We start from the raw sequence: 25,858 nt of genomic DNA, 5'->3' as shown, positions 1-25,858 counted from the left end.
GATAGTCACTTTCAAATTGTTTATTGCTGCACATCAAAAAAAAAATCTGCTGGTTGCACATTCTTAGAGGCACCACAGCTATAAAACAATGCTTTATATGCAAATTTCCAAGGATCAAATTAAGTTAGAAGACAACTAGCAATTACTTTTCTGATGGTAGATAAACATCTAAAGTATAATTTTACAAAAATAACAAACGCATCAGTTGTACATGCATTAAATTAACTTTTATCTTCATAAACAGTATTTTTATTGTTTCCTTCCTTCAATCTAACCTTTTTTTTACCTTTTTAATACAATTAAATTTTTTTGCTTGTCTTTCTTCTCTGATCTTCCTGCACCACCCATCCATTTTGGAAGCAGAAACATTTTCAAGAAAACTACTTTCATTGGCTAAAAACTGATGCAGAAAGGCCGGTGCACAGCCAATGAAAAGCTCAGGTTTTACGTAATCTTAATTTAGCAGCTCTTAAATGAGAAATCTCTGTGTAAGTGACAAGGCACTGCAAGAACGTTGCAGGCCTAGGGTTTCTGATCATACAGTGATGGTAACCATTGGAATCATTGATAGAAAACCTAGACTTCGACTTATGATTGAACAAGCCAAAATTTAGAGGTTGGTCAGTGTAGTTTTCACGGTCTAAAATAATTGGGAATTTGATTAGCATTCCCACTTTTAAATCATCAATTATTAAAAAGAATTAAAATTATTTTGAACATTTTTCAATCTATTTAGTATTACTAAACTCATTTTAATAAAGCTGTTATTGAGTTAAGGAATCGTTACATGTTTCTTTGTATTAATGCACACAACAGGTTTAAAAAAGGACTTATTGGCACTAAGTATTGAGGCTGAGAAGTCAGGACCTTTCCTTGGTAAATAAAGCTTTGGACAGGCAAGAAAGGTAGCATGGGAAACTGTTTGGCCTTAACTGAAAGCATTTTTGGATATTGCGTTGTTTCATGGAAAGCTTTGTAGATCAGGGTGGGCTGGAGTTTCCCTGATCAAATGATGGTATCAAGACCTTTCTGGGTAGAAGGAAATCAGAAAGTAATGAGACATGATAGAGTAAAGGTTATAGGAAGGAGGCCTATGTCGTATAAGGGGTCTGGCACATATAGGATTAATGTGGGACTGAATACAGTATTGCCCACACAGCAATGTAAGAGAACACATAACCTGCACCTAGGGGTCAGTATGGTGTTGGACAGAGCCATGTGCAAAAGCAAGCATAAAGATTGTTCCTAGCTTGAACCCTTTATTGTATATATGTACATGGTTCTTGTAGTTAATAAATACATATAATTAATCTTCTTAAGACTACAAAGACTTCATTAAGACCTAACAAACAGTATCTGACACCCTACAACGTGGTGGCAGCACTTGGAACAACCCAGAAACTCAGAAGCTGGAGAAGAAATTAAAAAGTTGGAAAATTAATGAAGCAGCATTCCGACCTGACTAAAAGTGCTTGAAGTGAAGACACAAAGGGGGATTGCCTGAGAGAAGCAATTTAGCAGAATTGGAAGCAGAGGGCAGAGTTAAAAAAAACTCTATTTCGCAGCCGAGGACTCCAGAGATTGTCTACAGGTCCAATTTGAATACCCATGGATTGCAGAGTCAAGGGACCAAGCAGGGGCCAGCTAAAAAAATAAGTTCTTGGCCAAGACTATTTTAAAGATGTTTCAGTCTTTAAAAGTAAGAGCAGCCTGTTCCCAAAATCCCCACAGCCAGCCAGATTCCTGACTTGGTGCAATACAAGAAGGAAAAAGAAAATTAATTAATTAATTTGGAAGAATTGTCACTAAAGAATCTACTTTAAAGACTAGCAAAGGCTAGGATTAGACATGTATGTGGCCCTAAAGCATAGCACGGAAACGGGAAGTCTGCAGCCATTGCTTAAAATTTTTTTAAGGCTGAGTGTGAGCGCCATTGCAGCGGGAGCCTGCCAAGACTGGCAAGTGTGGGTAAACCCTTTGTCTTCAAATGAACAGCAACACCACTTTGAATTTCAGTACCTCCTTCATGCTGAACCTAGACTTCAATTTTTTTTTACCATGGATCAGAAACCCACTCTTTCAGATCATTTTGGACTTATCCAAGGCCCAGGGCAATGACATAATTGGGGGCTTTGGAGAAAAAGATTCCTTAGATACATGATTGCTTCAGGTCTAGATATAACAAAAATGAACAACACACTGCTTTACTCAGTAGACCTGATTGCGAATGACATTATTGCAAGACAAGGAATCAACAAATCATCTGCTAAATTTGAATATGTACTAAAATTATTCGATGTTTATTTTAACCTGAGAAATAACAAAATCCTTGAAAGGGCTAAATTTAATAAGTGTGCCCTGCAGCCTGGGGAACCTGCCGACTCATTCATTAATGATCTGTTTAGGATGGCTGAAGGCTATGAATACAGAGACCAAAAATGTGAACTTATCAGGGATAGAACAGTTTGTAGGAGCAGTGGACAACATACTCTCAGACATAAACACAAACAAAAATAGCTGGAAAAACTCAGCAGGTCTGACAGCAACTGTGGAGAGGAACACAGTTAATGTTTCGAGTCCATATGACTCTTCATCAGAACTAAAGAAATATAGAAATGTGGTGAAATATAAGCTGGTTGAGGGGGGTGGGACAGGTAGAGCTGGATAGAGGGCCAGTGATAGGTGGAGGCAAAGAAGAGATTGCCAAAGATGTCATAGACAAAAGGACAAAGGGGTGTTGATGGTGGTGATATTATCTAAGGAATGTGGTAATGGGGACATTAACTGTGGAAAGCAGGAAAAGCAAGTGACAGATGGCCCTTGTGGGGGTGGGGTGGGAGGAACACTCTCAGACATGCTGTAAGTGAAGGAATATGAGCCTCGAGAATGCTATCCAGATTGTTAGGCAGTCTGAATTCCATGCCTAGCACAGATCCATTTTAGGAGGAGAAAGTAAATGGTAGCACAAAGGAAACCCCACAATCCAGTTAGTTAAACAGCACAGAGACATTCCGGGTCAAGGAAAACAACACCCTAGCCAATCAGTAGAGTGACCATGCCAGCGCTGTGGAGCAAAGCGGCCCCACAATTGAGATCAATGTCTTCAATGTCAGCCCAATGCATTCAATGTAACAGAATCAGACATGTCGGCAAACTGTGCAAGGCCAAAACACCTGAGCTCACAGAGGACCCAAACAGGATTCATGAGGTCAAGATTGTACACCAGAGGACACACAGCCATGCTTCTTGGGTGAGGTCAAAAGTCCTGGATTTTCATTTTGGAATGCAGACATTTCGGCTATCAGCCATCTCACAAACTTTAAATTGGACACAGGAGCCTGTGTTATAGTCCTATCAGATAAAGAAGCATGGCTGAAAGACCTCTGGCTTCAAACAACAGACACACCACTTTATGGACTAGGAGAAATCAGACTTCCAGATATAGGCATGATTCTGGAACAATTGAGCTACGGCGGCAAACAAATCGTCGAGCAGATGTATGTCATCAGTAGCCAGTCTTTTTCTCTCTTGAGAAGACAGAGATGTCTGTGTAGCCCTGAATCTCCACAAAATGGCAAAGGATGTCAAGACTACCACTGTCGTAAATTATACAAATCTGCAAGTTCCCGAGAGCTCAAATAAGAAAGAGTATCCTGGCTGGGACTCCAGCACTGAACTGTCTTTTCTCTTTGCAGAGCAGGTTTGTCCATTTTTGTTACAGGTGCCAGAAGCCCCTTATTGGTCAGAGCAGCCAACCACTCAGATGGTTCCAACAACACCTCCAGTGGAGGATAGACGAGACAGCAACCAACAACCAGAAGAGCCTCAACCTTGGCTCCGAGGACTGTTGATGAGGTCAACACTGCGGCCACAGAGCAAACTCTGCAACTCCCAGCCAGTATGACTGTGCCACAGATGATGCTGGAACCAAGTAGCAGCCGCCCATTGTCGACAGCACACCACACAGACAAACACAAAGGTGAGCTTATTAAAAAAAATCACATCCTCATAACAGGAATGGCCATCTTCCATCATAGAGGACATCACAATGACCCACACGATGAAGGGAGAAGATAAAAAAAATGACATGGAGGTGAGCAAAATATTCATCTGCCCTGCAAGGAACAAGATGGAGCAACAACCACCTGTCACTACAAGTACCAAATTGACAAAGAACGGTTCAATATCAAGGAATGGAAAAAGAGGGTTAAAAAAATGCCCAGATGCCAGAACAACTTCCAAATCAACAGAGTTTACCTGCAACGACAGAGCCTACCACTCCTCTGTAGTAGTGAGAACGAGATTTGGAAGGGTTATAGGCTGCCAGACCACCTGAACATATGAATGTAGAGACTTGAAGGGGGGAGATGGGGGAGTAATAGCAATGTAAATACATGGTGTAAGCTAGAATAGCTTGAAATACATCAGATAAAGACTTTGGGGGAGGAATAGGATATGGGTTTGGCACATATACTGTTAACGTGGGACTGAGTGTAGCACTGCCCATACAACGATGTAAGAGAATACATGACCCACACCGAGAGGGGTCAGTCTGGTGTTGGGCAGAGCTGTGTGCACAAGCAGGCATAAGGTGGGATTTTCCGCACCCGCCTGCCACTGTGATCTTACATTCCACCATAAGTCAACGGACTTCTGGCTGGGGCGCCACCTCACCCACAGCGGGTCCCATCAACGACGGGGCCAGAAAATCCTGGTCATAAATTCAGTTCCTAGCTTGAACCCTTTATTGTACATAATGTACATAGTTCTTGTAGTTAATATATACAGTTAACCTACTTAAAACAACAAAGGCTTCATGAAGCCCTATCGAATGATATCCAACACCCTACAACAGTCCACAATATTAATGTTTCCATACTTCCATTAATAAATTCAGGTAATATTTGCTTTGATTGTCAGATGCCTGACAACTTGTATTCTAAGTATGTCTATTGTGTGTTGAGGGGTGGGGGATGGCCTCAGGTTACGCTGCATCTATACATCCAAGAGTGAGAGAAACAGGGTGATTGGGGGTGGGGCTGGGGGGGGGGGGTCAGTTGTGGGCTGCTGAGGGGTGGGGGTGGAATACATACTAGTTCCTCTATGGCAGAGAGCATTTTGCAAAGTTTAGAACTACTGTGGAAGTGGTAGCCAACTCCATGACAACAATTGTGGATGCAACCATAATTTAGCATTTGGTGGGCGCTGGCTCAGCTTTCACTGCGGCACAGTGGAAGCCATCCAACATCTTAGTGCTTCAGTGAAAGCTCAGACAGAGATCATGAGGCCCATGCAGGTACTCGCTGCTGCCATCATAGCTGTGGCTCAGAGTGCTCAACGGTCAATCTGTCCTCTAACGGATTTCTAGGACCCCTGAGATGTCACCCCATGGGAGCGGCAGTGGCTCCTCTTCAGGAGGACAGAACATGTGCTTCCACCTCTGTCACTCCACCATGTCCTTGTCGTTACCTCTCAGCCAGCCAGCCTAGACTGCTCTCACTCATGCTGAGGTGGTGTCATCCTAAGCAAGGCACTCAAGGCCCAATGCTCCTTGAGGACATCCTGTAAGACCATCTACAGTCTCTCGCAGTGAAAGCAGCAGCCTTTTACCAGCCACGTTGCAGCCACTGGAGTAGCACTATTTAGGAGCACTGGAACAGGCAAGGGTACCCACATAAGAGAGGCGCTAAGGGCTGAACGAGGGTGTTGTTGGATAAAGGTGCTTCCATGCAAGGAAGAAGAGAGTGCATGTTGGAGGGTGAGGTTCCAAATGCTGCTATTGTGTACTGGCTGGTGACAAAGCAACTCATTCTGCCAATCAGAATAATGGCACATACCATGAAGGAGCAAAATGAGAGGGAAAAGCACCCCTTTTTATATAGCTTTAAAGGATGAACTATAAACTTTAGACATTAGCCCAGTGAATTCTGACTGTAATTTAACTATAATCAAACTCAGCAGGAATAGCGCCAAACATATAAAATATACAGCAGAACAGTCTTCTGGTTAGACATAGACATTTCAGCTCCCTTCATTTGTATTGTCATCTGTGTTTATCTATAAGCTTGAATTATAACAATGAACAAATGTAATTGGCTCACAGCGCCTCTCCTGGCTGCATAAAATTCAATGCATCACTCATACGATTATTTCAGATTTACCATAAATATTGCATGTACAATATTGTAACCTTGATTTATGATGCTATTACATTAATATTTATTAATTCCATAAGACTGAAAAACATATTAATGTTTTCAACCATGATTAGCCGGGGGTGGGGTTGCAGGCAAGATTCTGAATGCAAAATGTCACTGACTTTTTTCTATTATTTAATTTGTTCACCTCCAGTGCTGCTGATGGAGCAATTGCAAGAGATAAGAAAGATCTGTGCAATCATACTTTGCGGATATTGGCACTAATAGCTCGTAAAAATCCAGTTGACTACAATACAAGAAGACCGCAAATACAGCCAGGCTTTTATTACTTTTATTTAAACACACCAATATCAATAAAATGCAATTTCAAAGTGACCTGACATTTTATTTAAAAAACACTTCCAAGCAAAGCAGCTGTGAAATTCAATCCGAAACAATATTTGTTGAATTTTAGGCTTATCAAACCTTGATAATAATACCAGAAAAAAACAGTAGCCCATCAACAGTCTTACAAAATTCTACTTGGTTTGAACAACTTGAACAACTGTTTGAGCTGAACTCTGGTGAATTGGATAAATTAGATACAATTAACAAAGGCTTCAATGTAGTCAAATTAAGAAAATATAGGTACTATGCATGCAGACATAATGGACCTTTAAAAAATCATCTAATGTCTCTATCATTTTAGTAAAGTTTTGATTATTTGAAAAGATTGATAGACAGTTTTTGTTCAGTAGCAAACACGTATTATATAAGTTGTGATATTAAATATATCTTAGATACAAAGCATTATAGCAAAACAAAACAAAACAAAAGCCCTTATTTTCAGTAAGAATTTAAATACAATTTTATTTTTGTGCCTTTGATATGATAAAAGCATTGTTTGATCACTAAATGAAGTAAATTCCATTTGGTGTAAAATTAAGAGGTTATATACTGTATCAAATTTTAAGCCATAATCCATTAACTACATGATTGCATTATAGCAGACATGATTTTTCAACATGATTAATATACCAATCCCAGGACTCACTCATATAACTCCTGATGTCTGTTATTACTTCTGCAAATGCCCAGAACAATGCTTAATAGTAATCTGTCAAACATTTGACACTGAATTCAATTTTGAAGGATGTGCAAACTGGCTTGGTTTGGAAATTCATTTAATCGGAAACAAACAGAATTAATCAAAGCTGAGTTGCGCTGCTAAAATCATTGCCTTACAATGTAATAGATATGAATGGGAAAGTAAAGATTGGTTGGGCAGTAAAATGTTATCAATTCCTTGCTTTAAAATCATTACCGTCTCCCTGTTGATCTCTCGGCAGACAAGGAAATACAAGGACTGGTTGAAAGTGCTATAAACTGTAGATTGCAATAATGTTTGTGCTGAAGTACATCAGCACAAAGCAAAGTGCTGTGAAGAAATTGCTTTTGTAGAAGAATCCGAGTAGAATAGGTTGCCAACTCTTTTTCCCCTTCTCTCACTCTAACACACAGACACACATCAAACCATAGTAAGATTAAAATGTTCCACAACCTGAACAAGACAATATGGCTATAATTAAATTATACTGCAAATGCTTTCAAATCAATCTTTTGGAAGGCAAATCTGGATAGTATTTTTGGCATTATCACACTTTAAAAGTAAATTAAGTATCCAGTAACAAAAGGCAGAAATGTTGATGATCTGGAAAATGAGCTCTATTAAACATGCTTTTATTAAAGCAAACATATTTTTACTTGTCTACTGCCTCCTCCTCACTTTACAATTAATCAAAGTCCAAGATGTTTTGCAGTGATGTTCAATTTGTGCAAGATGTTGCCCTATTGCATGCAGTTTTTGGGCACTCCATCATTGGAAGGTTATTACAGCTGTGGAAGGAAGATTCATTAGAAAGATACTGAGAGTGAGAAGTTATGGATTTATAATAAGACCCTCCTGCACCAGTGCACAAATTAGTTGACCTTTCCGGATAATGTAAGGTCAGCTGAGCTGCATAATTTCCTGGTGCTCCACATGCTTTGCTCATGAGGGATGGGATCTTATCAGTTTTGGAGGTTTGGAAGAGTTAGTGGGTGCAGTTGGGGAGTGAGTGGGGAGGAGTTGGCAGGGAGGGTGGAAGAATTTTAGAAAATTTCATGTCTTGGCAGCTCCCAACCCATTCCCAGAGTCAAGCAATCTTGCCAGAGAGGCGGGTGGGCACTGACAGCAGCAGGCAGCAAATTAGAAGCAATTATGTGCCCACTGAGTGGCAAATGTATGCAGCCCCTGAGGCTGAAGCCCGACAGGTGATTGGAGGTGTTCTCTGAGTCACAAGCCAGGTTTTTTTGGGGGGGATGTGGCGGGGGTGGGGGGGGGGGGGGGGTGGTGGTGGGCAGTGTTGGAAGGCAGGGCCAGAAATTCCCTCCCTTCCCCGTACAATGCTGTGGGGGCCACAGCTGTAGCTACAGGCGGTTCTGTTAAGAGAATCTCCTTCCCCAACGTTGTACCCAACCATTTATTCTGCCCTATGTGTCAGGATTGCCAGCAGATGGTAAAGTGTTGCTAGCTACCAATCCTGTGCCAGGCAATTTTCCTGCTTGTGGTGGAGGGGCACCAGGCACAAATAGCAAATGATTATGGGGGAATAGGTGCACTGCACAGGAGAGGAGAATTCCCCCTGCCCCTGCCCCATCCAGGCACATGTTCCAAATGGGTGCAGTAGGATAGCAGCCCTGCTCAGTTGCTCTAGTTCTATGATAAGATGGCCCCCTATTTCAAATATTTCTTTGTGAGTCTAATGAGCTTCATGGACAGTTGCAAGTCTCCTTTAGGTTTGCTGCCAACATGTTGCTGCTCAACACCTTAGCTGTCTTAGTGTCTTAGATCCCTGCAGCAAACAGTAAAGGGAGAAACTGCTCACCATCCATTAGAGTATGCCAGGCATATTCTATCAGATTATTGGTCTTATGGTTAAGAATTGCTCAAAAAAAATTGGGGTATTTCTTACTGGAATGGATGGTTCCGGAGATCTAATAGAGAATTGAAAAAAATATGTTTAAGGTTTAGGATGGTAAGCAGTCAGAGATTGTTTATGCTGAGGCAAGAAAGATATGCAAGGGTGTTGCCAGAACTGAAACGTTATAGCTATCGAGGAAGACCAGCCAGATTGAGGCTCTTTCCTCCAGAAAAGAGAAGGCTGAGAGATAGGATGATGAAGGGGTTTGTTAGGGTAGAAATAGAGGTATTTCCACTAGAGAATTCTAAAACTAGCGGGCATAAATATAGGATAGCTACTAAGTGGTAGACGTTCATCTCAGATGATGATGTAAATAGGTGGTATCAAATTGGCCGCCCATTATACATAACGCCTGAACTTCAGTTCCATTGTAGTCAATGTAGTTAAATATCAGGCATGGCATGTAATACGTTGCATATCCAACACTGCCCATTTTGTACTATTGCCTGAGACAAATTTTTACCCCTAGTAAATCCAATAGGGAGTTCAGGAGAAACGTTTTTACCTAAATGTGGAACACACTTCAATGAGTATTTGAGATAAACAGCATGTGTGCATTTAAGATGAAGCTAGATAAGTACATCAGGAAAAAGGGAATAGAAGGCTATGCTGATAGAGTTAGATGAGAAAGGGTGGGAGGGGATCCATGTGAAGCATAAGCACTGGCATAAACCAGTTGGGCCAAATGGCCTGTTTCTGAGCTGTCCTCTCAATGTATACTGATGGTTGGAAAATGATTAACAAGGGAGCATATATTGAGGTCAGGGTTTTCCGGCCCTGTCGTGGTGGGACTCACCGCGTAGGATGCGGTGACCCAGCCAAAAGTCCATTGGCTTCTGGTGGGACTGGGTGATCATGGCAGCAGGTGGGGCCAGCAAATCCCACCCTCAGGGTTTTCAGTAGAAGAAACACGCAGAATTTGGAAGAATTCTTTTCATGCGGAATGTTATCAGAACATGAAATACTTGGCAAAAAGTGGTCATTAAAGGAGGCTCAAGATCTTTCATGGGTTAATGGTTCCTTCTGTGTGATCATTTCTATGATTCTACATTGTTCTTATTTTATTTTTGCAATGCTCCTTCTTTCTTTCATTTATGTAACAACTTTTTTCTTTATCTAGTTCTCTATTTTTTTCTAACATTTATCATGTGTTCATTATATAAGCTGCAGTTGTGCATCTCTCTGTACTTGCCACTTGCTCTCTGGCAATATTTCAAACTCCTGCATTTCCCTCTCAAACTACTTGTAAAGTTGAAATATGATTAGAAACTAGTGAGCTGGTGTCAAGGGAGAAGATGGGAAGAAAGATGAATGTGGTGACAAGAGTACAATTGGAGGCTGGGACTGACACAACAGGAAGATTAGATACCAGAATGAAAGGCAGACAGGCCCCAGGGAAAGCCAGAAGCTACTGAAAAAACAATACTGATGCAGAAACATTGGCAAGACTGATCCAGGTTACAAATTATCTTTCAAAGGCCAGGTACATCTAAATAAATACGTAACTTTTTCCAATTCATGAACAAAACAAGCGTTTCCTGCGTTACAACAGTGACTAAATTTCAAAAAGCACTTAATTGACTGTAAAGCACTTTGAGACATCCGGTGATCATGAAAAGCGCTATATACATGCAAATCTTTCCTCCTTTCAAACTGTCAAAATGAGTGAGAAAGAAAACAAGGTGTTCAATTAACATTTGATGATGGGGGGCCTATAAATTTAGTTAGCTCATTGCTTTGATTTACTGATCAGTATAGTTTTCATCAATGGCTACAAAGAAATGTCCAACAAGTGGATATTCAAATATTTAAATCTGGCAGTGTCAGTAATTAAAACTTCTGAAAATGAGTATTTCACAATTTACTGTCAGGAGTAATCTGCTTGTGTTCACCCAGGGCATAAAATAGACAGATAAACTTTGAAGCTGCATGCACTTTATGTATCTTTGAAGCACATTATAATCTATGTCAAACATTCTTTCCCATTTGCTTACAATGTATCTTGGTTGATTATTGCACCAGCCTTGTTCAAGTCTTGATAAATAAGCAAACTATTTGTTTTCTGATGATGTTACACAGAAAAATTGCAGGGTTAAAGTGACCCAATATCATTGTATTATCTCTCCATATACTAGAACCAATTTATCCTGTCAATCCTGTCAAACGAAAGATGGACAACATATATAATGCCAAGGTGGTGCATTGAATCAAAAGCTGTAATGTCCCTGGCAGGGATACAAAGCAGATAGTATGAATGAGTAGCCTGTAGTAAGTTACAACTGCAAGTTGAAGTCTTGGGAGTAGGCAGTGTTACTTATGTAATGCTTTCATCATGATTAAGGCTCTGAAGAGGCAGGAGAAACTTATAGCCAGGAAATCCAGAAAAGATGAAAAACGTGGAGGTCCTGTGAATTTAATCAAGGACTTCATTCAATTTTTCTTTTCTGTTTCCAAGCTGAGAGCCAGACAGATTGAAAGGCTGGTGATAGTGGAAAAGGTGACAGGACTTGAGGTCAGCTTGGGGGCCATGGGGAAGCATCCGTGTTTCTCCTGTCTTACAATGTAACTACCACCCCCCAACTCCATCCTGCCTGTCCCGAGGGGGTTAAAATTCTCCTCTAAATGTTTGTGGCACAGGAACTGGACACAATTGGAAATTTTCAAATCTTATGAGAAGAAAGCAGACTGATGTAGTTTCACAGTTTGGACAACTTATTTAAAGATCATAACCATTGTGGCAACAACATATGGTGAGGTAATTCAGATAGACAGCTCACTGGATATAGAAATCACAGCATTTTAATAGTTCTGTGGTAGAAGGAAGATCTGAGTAATATGATGGAAGGAAGGACAGATAAGGGGTGTGGACTCGAATATGGATTTAGAACAATCCTCTGATAGTTGTTGAAATAAGAAGGCAGTAAAGGAATAACTAAACGTCTTAGACACCAGGATGGTTTGACTGGAAAATATGGATCTGTGCTGACTTTCACCATGAAGAATGGAAAACTACTGTACTTTCAAAACCAGGGGTAACATTATGAAAGCATACATTTTTTAACATCAATCTTTTGGAGAAAAAGCAATACTCTGAATATGCTGCAGTGTATTGATTAACATCAAGGTTGTCTGCCCCAGCTATCAGAAGTGTGAAGAGATAAATAACAATGCTGTCATATCCTCATTAGGTTAAAAATACATTTTAAAAGTTTGGTTATGAATAGAATCATCTGGGCAATTTTTTGATTATTTGCTCTTGGGGATGTGGTCATCACTGGCTAGGCCAGAATTTATTGCTCACCCTTAATTGCCCTTGTTCAGAGGCATTTAAGAGCCTGAAATCACATGTAGGCCAGACCAGGCAAGGATTTCCTTCCCTAAAGGACATTAGTGAACCAGATGGGTTTTTACAACAATCGTCATTAGACTTAATTCCAGATTTTTATTGAATCAAATTCCACCATCTGCTGTGGTGCAATTAGAACCTGGCTCCCCAGAGGCTTACCCTGGGTCCTTGGATTACCAATCCTATGGCAATACCACTACACAACCACCTCCCCATAACTCAATGTGCTTAACATAGTAGTATCTCATACAACTCTCTAACAAACACATTTTCAACACCAGACTGTTGCAATGTTCTGAATATACATTAGAACTATGCTATCAAATACTATAGCAATTCAGTAAGTTTACCGGATTTTAATTTCTCATGTTTTATAGCACAGACAGTACTTATTAGTCGATTTTCACAAGTGATACCTCTTACTGCTGAAGCATACATTGTACTAAAAGAGTTTTTCATATATTCAGAAACTTTGGCAATAGGTTTTGTTCCTCAGCAAAACTTTGGTCCTTACAATTAAAATAAAAAAAAATGCTGAAGATCAAATAAAAATATTCTGTGCTATACATCTACGTTGTAGTTATTGTCAGATCCAACCAGTCAAGCAACATTATAATTGTTAAGATCAAATCTAAGGAGTTTTTATTATTAGTTATTAATTAATGCTAAGGTACTAATTTCTAGCATTAGTGGGTAGTGCAAATTTTACATTTATATTCACCAATTTGGATATTCTCCCTTAACATCGAAAAATGTTCCTGCACCTCCCATGTTTTCATCTTATTTTAATACACACCAAGTTAAAATGTTGCTAATATTTTCTTAGTTTGGTCATTGTCATTGTAGGTGAATACTTCAGTGACATGACAGAGCTGGAAATATGGTGCCATAATAAAGCAGGCTAGCAAAGGTCAATATTGCTGGATGTCATGGGTTACACACTATGTTGGTTCCAAATGACTTGAGGACTGACCTAGTGACATTGAGTTCACACAGCACATGAGAAATAGCAGGAGTAGGCTATATGGTCTCTCAGTTCTAGTTCTGTCGAAGGGTCATGAGGACTCGAAACGTCAACTCTTTTCTTCTCCGCCGATGCTGCCAGACCTGCTGAGTTTTTCCAGGTAATTCTGTTTTTGTTATGGTCTCTCAGGTCTACTCTGCCATTCATCTACCTTACCTCCACTTTTTCAATCTATTCTATATCTGATTCCCTTAGGGTTCATAGGCTACTGTAAATTTTGCTAGTGCAGACAGGAAACTTCTACCTGAAAGAGTGCACAAGCAGTAGTTATACCCAAATCTGAATATATTCAACAGTAACCTACAGTGCTTGGTGATGGTCAACCCCAGTAATCAGTAAAAATTGAGACTCATTTCACTTCCTCTCTTAGTTTTATTTTTATCCCTACTCAGGAGAGTGAGAGACATGTAGAGTGAAATTGCACTTTGCAATATTAGTATTTGGCTGCTTGGATGAAATTTCTGCCTGCAACTTCAACAAAGTCATTAACCATACAATATAACCAGGTTGTTAATGCACCTGTTAAAATAGCAAGCAAAGGAACATCATGGCCCAAAAATTGCTGACAAAGTAATGAGGCTAATGGTGCTCACTATTATCTATACACAAATCCTGCAACAAAGTTAGGTGAGGGTGATGCAAAATTAAATGTGGAAATCTAAACATTGCTGTTAGAAATGCACTGCTTTCCTTAGCTTTGCGAAAAAAACACTTTGCTGTCTGGCTACCTATTCAACTGCATTGAGTGCTGTGAAGTTCCTGTACTTGCATGGATGTGAAGTAAATTAATTTCAAGTCTAAGTACTCTTTTACAATGTAATACATATTATCTACCATCAGTCAACCTCTCTGGCAGTGAAAATTAACTAATTTAAGTGTGGATTCTCATTCCTTCATGTTTTAATTACTGTTGGAGATTTAAAAAAAAATACAGGGTTTTGTTTTATTTTTTCTTTTTCTCTCATTCTGGTCTTTCTTTCCTTCTGTTTAATTCATCATTCAAAACTAAACTTCCTTCTCAATCTTAGTGAGCTTGATTTTACAATGGTCCAATCTGATTAGTTAAGGAGATACATTGTTGCTTATCCTGTTCACCCAGATCCCAGTGCCCTGTTTGAGAGCTCAGCACCAGCTATATCTTACACTTCAATGGTAAAATATAATCAACATTAAATAGGCAAATCCAATTAACAGTCAAAACAATTTGTAAGGCTGACACAGCAATTTTTGGGCCTATATATGTTAACCCTTTTCATAAGTTAACAAAGTATTTGCCAATAGCATGAATTCACATGATCAGCTTCAATGCTTGGTTAGAATACGCAACATTTTATTTTCTCAAACCAAGCCAGGTATAGTAGAAACATATCAAAATCTCCTTGTCCCCCACACAAGAAAAAAAATGCAACTCGTCAAGCATATACTATTATATTAAAATAAAAACAATGAAAAGCTAATTAAGAACCAAACCAGCAGTTCAGTCAGATCCTGAAATTTGGATGAGTTTGATTTAGGCTTCACTTTGCTATTTACCCCTATTCATTTTTGAAGAGATGGCTACAACAACTTCCAAAACTGCTTAAAATTAGGCATTTTCCCCAAAGAGCACAGGTATCTAAACTAGTAATAGGAAAGCCAACAGGGACAAAAATTATTTATAATTGTTAAAATTATTCATTAGGTCTATTCAGCTGAAAATGTTGCAGCAGAGATTGTCAAATGTGCCATACTTCTACCAAAAAACAGAACTGGTATAAAATTTAAAAAAAATAATAAAAATGGTTTGTGTGATTCTTCCAAGTACAGGATCAAATACAATGGGAGATGCAATCAGCAGCTTTCTTTTACGTGATTTAGTGCAGGTGGCTTTCCCGGTCCATTAAACAGAAATATTGGACAAAGGGTCAGTCAAGAATCCTCAGCGCAAAAACACATTTAGTGCTGATGCAAAAAAATATAATCAGAACACTGTCATTACATAGAAAAATTAATCCTTTCTTTATACATTTATACAGTGTTTAAAAAAGATACAAGACTAAAGGGTAATCTAAGCAACAGTCTCCCTCAGGCCATCTTCTAATTTCTTTGGAAGCAATTCTTTCTTTTCCTCTGTGCTGACTAAAGAATTCCGGCAGTTTGATGCATCCAAGTACAGTTTTGCATAAACAGGATTTGAGTAATTTGTCGGCTGTCGAATAAAGAAAGGACAAAGGTCACGTTATTGAATTTTGAATGTCAGTAGATCCTTAGAACACTGTAAATGAGATTTTGAGTGTACAAAACTCACAAGACAATATTAATCTAGCATTTGTTCCTGGTACAAAAGGGCACTATATTTATTATTCATTAAAATTGAAATATGCATGCCTGCAGCATCAGCAGCTCAAGGTCTGCAATATGATGGTTTTAGAATCAATTTAATGTTGTGCTTATGATTCTGCATTTACATCAATCTTTCATGGGATTTTGGTATCTCTATCCTCAGTCACTTTCAAACTCATTAAATGTACCCACTGTGACTATCAGTGCTGGAAGTGGGTTGACTTTACATTAGTGTTTAATTTATAAATTAAGGTGGCAACAGAGATGAATTGAAATTATTCTCAATCACAGAATCACTGAATTGTCACAGCGCAGAAAGAAGCCATCGTGTTTGTACCGGCTGTCCAAATGAGCCACTCATTTAGTGCCATTCTCCTGCTCCTCCCTGTAACCCTGCACATTCTTCCTTTTCAGATAGCAGTCTAATTCCCTTTTGAATGCTCCAATTGAGCCTGCCTCCACCACCCTTTCAAACTGTACATTCCAGACCTAAACCATTTGGTGCATGAAAATGATTTTCCTCATGTCGCCTTTGCTTCTTATACCATTTACTTTAAATCTGTGCTCTCTTGTTCTCAATCCTTTGACAAGTGCGAAGTTTCTCCCTATCTACTCTGTCCAGACCCCTTATGATTTTGAATACATCTATCAAATATCCTCAGTCTTCTTTTCTCCAAAAAAAACAGTCCTACCTTCTCCAACCTATCTTCTTTACTGAAGTTCCTCATCCCTGGAACCATTCTCCTGAACCTTTACTGCATCTTTTCTAATGCCTTCACATCCTTCCTAAAATGAAGCGCCCATAACTGGACGCAATAGTACAGCTGAGGCTGAACTATTGTCCTATACAAGTTCAGCATAACCTCCTTGCTCTTGTACTCTATGCCCCTATTAATAAAGCCCAGGACATTACGCTTTATTAACCACTCTTTCAACCTATCCTGTCACCTTCAATAACATATGCACATATGCACCCAGGTCTCTCTGCTCCCTGCACTCCCTTAAGAATTGTGCCCTTAATTTTATATTGACTCTCCATATTCTTCCTACTATAACAAACCACTTCACACTTCTCTGTATTGAACTTCATCTGCCACCTGACCGCCCATTCCACTACAAAAACAGAATTACCTGGAAAAACTCAGCAGGTCTGGCAGCATCGGCGGAGAAGAAAAGAGTTGATGTTTCGAGTCCTCATGACCCTTCGACAGAACTTGAGTTGAGTTCGAGATGTCTGTGACATCTTTTGATGATCTGCTTCTATCACTGCTTGTTTGTCCCTACAACCACACCAACCCCCTCCACTTCTCTCCCCCCACCCAAACACACCTCCCCTACACACCTTAAACCAGCTTATATCTCACCCCTTTCTTGGATTCACCCAGTTCTGTCGAAGGGTCATGAGGACTCAAAACGTCAACTCTTTTCTTCTCCGCCGATGCTGCCAGACCTGCTGAGTTTTTCCAGGTAATTCTGTTTTTGTTTTGGATTTCCAGCATTCACAGTTTTTTTGTTTGAATCTCTGCAATGTGACTGAGGGCTTGTGTTGGAAATTTCCCTTAATGAGGTCTACTAATTCACTGAAGGTCTTCGAATCAGGGGCACTGGGGGCTGTCAAGCTTCGAATTAAACTGTAGGTCTTGTTCTGACAAATACTCAGGAGAATTGCTCTCCTCTTTTCCTCCCCTGTGATTTTGTTGGCTTGAAAGTAGAACACCAGACATTCTACATATTGAAACTAATCATCTGTGGCTGGCTCATAGGGATTGATTCTGCCAAACTGTGGAATCTCAAATGGGTATATCTTCCTTTCTTTTCAATTATCTTAGATACTCATAATCGCTGGATGAGGGGCAGCACCGGATCTGATTTATCCTCCTTGCCAGTTTGTTATAGAGTTGATTTTCCAGGCAACTTTTCTTGGCAGAAACATTGAACTTTATTTATAAAACAGCAGCAGCAACGACATGTGTGCATCAAACTCTATAACTAATGAAGAACTCTCCACTTGAGATTCCCTGCACTCATTGATTTACACAGATCATATGATCTTATAATGCAGGATTATTCTTAAAGCATCAGTCCTATGTTTATCAAAACTATAATTACTACATGAAGTTTCTGCTCGTTCCAAATTCTAATATTGAGTATGAAATTTTGAGTAGCTGCTTGATAACATTTTCAATTCTAGTGTAAAAAAAAATCTCAATAATATATATCCTTGTACACTGACCAAGCAAATAGACATTTTTGAAGTGTATATTAAGGATCTGTAAATTCCTTCTAAACGGAATAGGATGAGGATGTTTTGTGAAGGTGGTGTTGGGGCAGAGTGGGACCCATACTTAAATATTGAATCAGGATTCCAGACATTAGCTCTTGGAAGTGTTATATGACAGTGAAAAATAGGATTGCTAGTTCGATGTATTGTGGATGATCTCCATCTTAGTTAAAAATTCTATTGTGACCATTAATACTAATAGATAACCAGTCTAGAGGAAACACTGAAATGGAACAGTGCACCTAGCAAATGATGGATATGATACAAAACAATGGCTTTCATTTGTATTGATATTTTGATGACTCAGTACAATTCTTTTAGCCCTGCCCCTAATTACATGCAGAGGACCCGCAAAATGGGCTCTTGGTTTCTATTATTTTCAGTACTGGAACACACATACCTTTTCTGGATCTAATGTAAAATCTGGATCCAGCAAACCTCCGGAATTTTCATGACTTCGGTCAACTTCATACATGTTGTAGGTTGGATTTCCAATTTCCACATTCATGCCTCCATTTGTCAGTGGATGCCTCCGTACAGTTTTCACACTAATAATAGGTTACCAAAACATGTTAACATGAATTCCCGCTGTCAAAGAATTTGTGTCAAAGTACTTTAAGTTCAAATAGAAATCCTTGGCTTCAAACTTGTCCATAGGTTTGCTGGACAAGGTACAGAAATAACAAATTGATATCAGCCTAGTATAATAACTCTTCTGATGTTACAGATATTTATTAAAAATGTTTACACTCATCAAGGTGAGCGACATTGCTGAAGATGAATGGGCCCACTATCTTCTTTGGGACATTTAGTTTCATCCACAAGAATTCCCAGGTCAAGTCAGACATGTAGTAACAATCTTCCTGCTCTGCCTCAACAACATGTCCCAGCAAATTACTTCACCAGCGTGACATTTCTCCCTTTCCCAGACTAAGATTTGTTGGCCTCTCTGATTGCAATTTTCAATTTAGTACAAAATTATGCTGACTTAGGTGTGTCTTCTATTCAGTCAGAAGTGAATTGAGACTGCCTGAGTTCATTATACATCAGCTGCTTACAACAAGCAATGTAAACTTTCATTACACTATTATTTCAAGGATGAATTGCAGTTAAAACCATTTACCGTTGCCTTCTTTTGCAGATAATTATTCCAACAACGACTGCAATAATCAGAAGAAACAAGATCACAAGCGGCACAATAAAAGTGATATTTCCTGCAAAAGAACAGAAATAGAGAACTCAATCGACCAGATACCTTCCATCAACCAAAATGGTCAATTCTCATGTACAGATAGACATTTTCCACAGGCGTGCTTTCGATTGGGCAGAATTAACAAATACATATTATGTGGCCATTTGTTTGACAACAGGGACACAAAAGCATAACAAAAGATACATAATATTGCATATTTTGAACAAAGTCTCCTGGTTTACCTTCTGTATTCCACAAGTAGGCTGACCTGATAATTCATGAGATAGATCATGATCAGTATTCAAAGTAAACATAAATTGCACATGGCAATTTTTTGACTTTCAGTGATATCACCATGAAACATGTATTGGCTGGCCCTATTCTGATGTGCGATATGTTATGGTCACCACAGAGACCAATAACTTTTGAAGTGATTTGAAGTTCCAGTTACTAGGTGAGAGACTGAGACAAGATTTCATGTTTTAAAACTTTTGCTGTAACAAATGACTTACAATACTATGACTAAATGCTATCTTCTTTTTGTAGACACCTTAAACTTTAAACTTTAAGGAATATTCCCCTTTTATGATCATCAAACATGACACTCTCCAAGGAATTACAGTCCTTTTAGCAGTCCAAAGTTGCTCCAAGCTCTCAATGGATTCTCATATTCCTGTTTGGCCAAGTAGTAAGCTCAAGTGACCTTTCTAGGCACTTTGCTCAGTATTTTGAGAGATTCTTAAATCCACCATGAGTAGTAAAGCCTATTCCAATGATTCTTTTCTCCCTTGGCCATACAGGACAAATTATTCAATGGCTGCAAGATATGGCTCTTTGACTAGAGACCCTTCCACATCCAGCTGTGATAGCTCGCAAAGCCAAGCAGTCTCTTCTTTCTGTGGACCGCACAGAACGTCTGCTGTCTGTGATATTCATTAGTAGGGAAGCCTGTAACCTGATCTCAAAAATGTCTTCCTCTGCCATCTTCCCCATAGCAATGTGAAACATATCAACCTTGGATTCAGGTAGAAAGGGTAATTAGCTCTCCTGGTACACAACTTTCTTTCATCCTTGAAGTAAATTGATAGTGTACAGCTTGATACCAATGTCATGGACAGAATGTGTGTGTTTTATTGTTGTCCGTGATCAAAGTTTTTTTAATGTGTGAGTTTAGTATATTTTCTTGCCCTCAGAGTGATTTTCTCTTTTAAATGACTTCCAGCAGGAGCTTTTGTGAATTTAAAAATAAATAAGATTGTTTATTATCACACACCTGCCCCAGCAGTTTAAAACACAACAGCTCTCACACACTATCACACACACAAAGATTAGATATGGATGAAGGAAAAAATAAAATGATGGCAAACAGAGATTATTTCAGTCTTTCTGGTAACAGGGCTGTAGTTTTTTAAACAAATTGATGCTTTAGCTGGAGTGGAGGTCTTGTAACAGCACAGGGTTCTTCTGTGAGGATTCTTGTAGTTGCATCGCCAGGAGGTCAGCTCTCAGGTGAATGTGAAGTTGGAACAGGTTGGGGGGAAGAGTCTTTCTCCCACTTTCAAGTTATAGATGTTTAACCTTGGCTGAGTAGTTGTGTTTCAGCTGCTTTGATGGCTTAGATGGTGTTTCTGATGGTATTTGTGTCAGAATAGCTTCTGCTGTTATCTTCCAAAAGCAGCTAACAAAAATAGCTGCCTTACCCATGTGACCAGTTCCAGGTCCAAAGTATTTTTCCACATAAGATGCTGTGTTAGACAGGAAAACATCCTATGTTTCTGGCTTTTCACACCCTGAGAGTTTCAGGCGGCCAAGGTCTTTGTGTTCAGAATGGGGAGCCATCACAATACAATGAAAGGTATTGCTGAAAAAGGAGACATTTTTTGTCAAAGCTTTTCGTCCATGATTAGATGTGATTCCACGATTGGACAACATTTGCTAAATAATCCTCAGTGTGCAAAGAATTATGCTGACAACCAATTTAAGATTGTCAGTTGGGATCACGGTGTGGCATATTTACGTGTACTGGAAGCTATATGTATTAATATACAGGGCTCTGTTCTTTGCAGATCGAAAGAACATGTACACACATCGCACTTGCTTCAGCTAAACAAGTAAGTGACAGCCATTCACTGGTTCATTCCCCAGGGCAATGTCTTGACCAGAATCAAGCTGCCTGGTTTAAATCAAACAATGCTTAGCAGTTAACTGTTAGTCACCATCAATTGGTGCATTCTCCATGGCAACGCCTCTGCCAATCAGAGTCTACTTGCCAGCCAATCAACACTCTCTTCTAATACAGTATAAATATCTTGCTTCCCCTGACATTGGTATTTTCTTGCGCATTGTTCTGCTGAGTGCAACATAAAAAGCTCTGATAAATAATCTCTTTTTTCAGCAATACTGAAGTTCTGTACTACCAAATATCTACAAGGAAAAGTTAATGAGATCCATTTTATATTTGTCTAGCAATCACTGAGTTTCAAGTCTCAATTGTCCATGGTCCTTTTGGTTGATGATGTATCCTTCACAAAAGGATCTGTGAATTTGACAAGTGGCTATGATTGTCTACAGTTTAATTCCACATTTGCTTGAGTTTCAGGACTGCCTAGAGCTATATACTGCCAAGTCACATGATATGCTACAGCCATTGTAAACAGCTTTTGGTGTCAATTTTTTGAATAAATATAGTTTTTAAAGTTTGTAATATCGTTATACCTGTGTTGACATGACAACAACAAAACCTTTCTGGAACTTTGGGAGACTCGGGGGCATAATTGTCACAGACTTGCACTAAGTGCAGTAGTGGGCAGGGTAAAGGACATTTTACCCACTGGTTGCAATGGCGACTTTTCACACCATATCTTCCCAATCCTACCCCATTAATTATGCATTCCCAGGAATCACACCAGTTCGATGGTGGGCAGGCTCTCATTTGCCCAACAAGACATCAACTCGCCACTTTATCATGCCAGGTGCCATATTTAAAGTACTGCCATGCACACACCTCTCAGTGCTTCCAGCCCAGGACTGCTACAAAGAAGACATGGCCCCAAATGGCAAGAAGACTGCAGCCCACTGATTTGGTGAGGCGTCTTTTGGATGCAGTGGACGCATGCTGTGATGTCCTCTACCCCCGCTCTGGCTGCAGGATGAGCAGCAACATCATCAATCCAGCATGGGAGACGGTGGCAGTGATGGTCAGTGCCAAGGCCCGACAAAAGAGGTCAGCCACCCAGTGAATAAAAAGGATGAATGATCTCCATTCCACCAGGGCAAGTGAATCTTCTCGTCACTCTCAACTCATACACTCACAAACCTATCATACATTTACAGGGATCTCACTCACTGTCAGTTCAAAGGACGTCACCATTCACTCACTCACACATGCCTTCATTGTCTTCATCCAGTCTATGGGACCACTTACCACCCATACATACAAGGCATACTTATCATTTGGCCTGGCAAGCTTCCTGCTTACACTCCCTTCAATTCTCTTTGTGCAGGACAAGCTAGCACACAACCAGGGGGAGAGGTCGCAGACCAGTGGAGCAATGCCTGAAATCAAGGACCTCACGAACTTTGAAAACAGAGCCATCTAGCTGGCTGGTGAGGATCTGGACCATTCCTATGCTGACAGTGAGGTTGGCAATGCTCTACCAAGTGGGGGTCCAGCAGTGCAACATCCATCAGACAACCATGCTGTGAGTGATGTGCCCTGTTCCGCAGTCCTCTTCCATGCACTAATTATCTCTCCTTGCTTTTGTAGGCACATCTGGGAAACAGTTGATGGAGTCCACGTACCAGAGCCTTTAATCAAGCCCCGAAGAAACCTCTGAAGAGGAATCTGAAGGCATCGTCATTGAAGACCCATCACAGTGTTCACCCACACCCTCTGAGCTCGGTCACGCCACAGTTGCTGGAGCTGCAAAGGCAAGCTAGGGAACACCAGGAAGTGACATCTGTTGCACTCCTCAGATTGCAAGGGACAATGGAGGAATCCATCTTCCTTCAGGCTGAGGTTATAGCGCCAGCATGCCAATGCACCAAGGCCAACACTGGTAGGATGGCAGCCACCATGGAGACCTTGGTCCAGGACATTGGTCCTGCACTGCTGCACAGGCTGAAATCCATCACTGATGCCATAGTTGGCCTCCAGCAGTGTGTACGCAAGAGGCAGCTCGATTTCACTTCAGCTTCCCCTTCTCCTTAATGAGTCAGCCTGGTGCCCTCAGGCACCCATAGGGAGGAGGGTTAGCAAGTGCACACCCCAGAACCATCTACCCAAGTGACTCCGGGAGTGTCTGGCCTATCCGAATCCCCTCTTCCTGTAACCTCAGCAGTTCCAGCTCCACAGGCCGAGGAGGGTGTCACTCTTGCACAGCAGGGGCTCAAAAGCAGGCTGGGGCCCTCCAGGTCTTGGCCATCCAGGGGATGCTTGCCAAGGTCATTTAGGCAGGGTGTAACAGTCAGCAGGCTGCCTCCACCTCCACTGTGGATGTCCGGGGAGCACCAAGACATAGTGGCAGGGTTAAGAAGGTTAAGAAGATGTCATTGCACAGCCTGGGCATGGGTGTTAATCACTTGTACATAAACTCCCAAGAACTACTTATTCTGATGAGCAGTGTTCATGTCACTCAGATATGAAACCTTGGTACCTGCACAAGATAAAGGCAGGTGTTTCAGTCCAAGCCTCTTCCCTGTGCTTTGTGCAGCCTTCAGACCAAAGTAATGGTTCGGCCTCACACTCACTGGACACATTACTGATGCCTGCACCTCATTGGTGCTTGTAATTGCTGCCAGAATGTCGTGGGCAGGAATCACCGAGCTCCATCATTCTCTGTGTGTGCGCTCTCAGCACCTTTAAGGTGGGGCTTACCCTGATCTCATCTGTGACCAATGACATTGTGCTCCTGAAGGTGTCAGGTGCTGAAGGCTGACAAAGGATAGGTGCATTTAAAGTTTCACAGCTACGTCTCCATGATATGGCCCTGATCACAGAGCACAAGTGAACTGCCCTCGGCCAGACAGGAGTCAGACATTCAGAGGCAATGTGAAGATCTATGGAGTGTCCTCACTGCATATCATCATCATCCTCGTGGAACCAAGCAATTATTAGGGCCTCCACTGCATCCCCATGACAGGAGCCATATCACAGAGGATATGTGCACCACCATCAGCCGGACAGGAGTCAAACATTCACAGTTGCAATGTGAGGATCTGTGGAGTATCTTCACTGCATGTCATCATCATCCTCCACAAATCTAGCAGCTGTGAGGGCCTCCCAAGCGCACCTTCCTCTTCCAGTCCATGTGATGGCTTCATCACCATCATCATCGCCTTCAAAGACCTCCTCACCATCCTCACTGTCGATGTCTTCCTCATCAGAGAAGACCTCCAGCTCCTCCATCTCCTCCTCAGCCAGCTCGTCTCCCTGTTGCAGCACCAGCCTGTAAAGGACGCAACAGGCGACGATGATGTGTGACACCTTCTGTGGACTATATTACAAGGCTCCACCAGCAGAACCTCATTTTCAGCATCCCAATGGTTTGCGCCACCAAGGTGCAAGTTGCAGTATAAGCCTTGTTATACCTTCGCTCTGCTGCAGTCTGAAGTCTCTGCACAGATGTCATCAGATTCTCTGTGGGTAGCCCATGGCCCCGAGCAGCCATCCCTGCAGCCTCTGTGGACCCTGGAAAACATCAGGGATCTGTGACTGACTGACAATGTAGGAGTCTTGGACACTCCCTGGGAACCATGTTCGGACCTGCAGGATGTGTTTGTGGTGGTTGCACATCAGCTACACATTCAGCGAATGGAAGCCATTACGGTTGACATAGTTGGCCACATGTTGCAATGGAGATCTGAGCACCACGTGACTGCAGTCAATGGCATCCTGCACCTGTGGGAAACCTAAGATCTGGGAAAATCTAATTGCTCTTGCATTCTGGCTTTCTTGGTCCCAGGCGAAATGCACAAATTTCTGTGCCTTCGTGAAGATGGCATCACGACCTCATGGAAGCATTTTTGGGTGCAGGCTTGCAATATCACACAAAGGTCACCTTTGGAGCCCTGAAAGGAGCTTCTGGTGTAAAAATTGAGTGCTGTGGTCACTTTCACGGCAGTGGATGCCCTCCATGATCCCGTGGCACCAAACCCTGCAGCAGCTGGCAGATGTGACCAACCAGTTCCCTAGATATGTGCAGTCTTCGGCAACATTGGTTCTCAATCAGCTGCAGGTATGAAAGGCGGCGTCTGTGGGCTCTGGGTCTATCTCGGCACAAAGTAGCAAGGGCTTTCTGTGGTTCTTCAGCAGCATGTATGGGAGCCCCAGCCACCCCTTCATCCTGAGGGTGCTATTCCTCCCTCTGTGCAGCCAGGCGCTCCTGTCATTTCCCTCTCCTTTGTCTCAGCTCTGTGTATGCCACGAGGCATATATCTGGTTCACCAGGCTCCATGCTCCTTATGTACTTCTCTTGCAGGATGAAAGAGAGAGACATGTGGGTTAGTTTAGGTGTTCTAAGAACTTCTCTTGG

The 25,858-nt window shown here is 41.0% G+C and overlaps 1 protein-coding gene across 1 annotated transcript in view; it reads right to left on the bottom strand.

Moving 5' to 3' along the window:
• Window positions 1–14,700: 14,700 nt before the first annotated feature.
• The window catches only part of LOC121284946 (low-density lipoprotein receptor-related protein 1-like), a 1,922,347-nt gene continuing 1,911,189 nt past the window's right edge, over window positions 14,701–25,858 (bottom strand). Inside the window, exons 88-90 of the mRNA XM_041200912.1 lie at window positions 19,257–19,347; window positions 18,534–18,681; window positions 14,701–15,718 (exon numbers count right to left, since the gene is read on the bottom strand). Of these exons, the coding sequence (XP_041056846.1) occupies window positions 15,578–15,718; window positions 18,534–18,681; window positions 19,257–19,347 (380 nt within the window). The 3' untranslated portion in view covers window positions 14,701–15,577. The remainder of the gene's footprint in view (window positions 15,719–18,533; window positions 18,682–19,256; window positions 19,348–25,858) is intronic.

This window comes from Carcharodon carcharias, chromosome 12 (assembly GCF_017639515.1).
Source record: "Carcharodon carcharias isolate sCarCar2 chromosome 12, sCarCar2.pri, whole genome shotgun sequence".
NCBI lineage: Eukaryota > Metazoa > Chordata > Chondrichthyes > Lamniformes > Lamnidae > Carcharodon > Carcharodon carcharias.
Note: the sequence above shows the minus strand (reverse complement) of the source record. Positions and strands in the feature narration are given on the sequence as shown.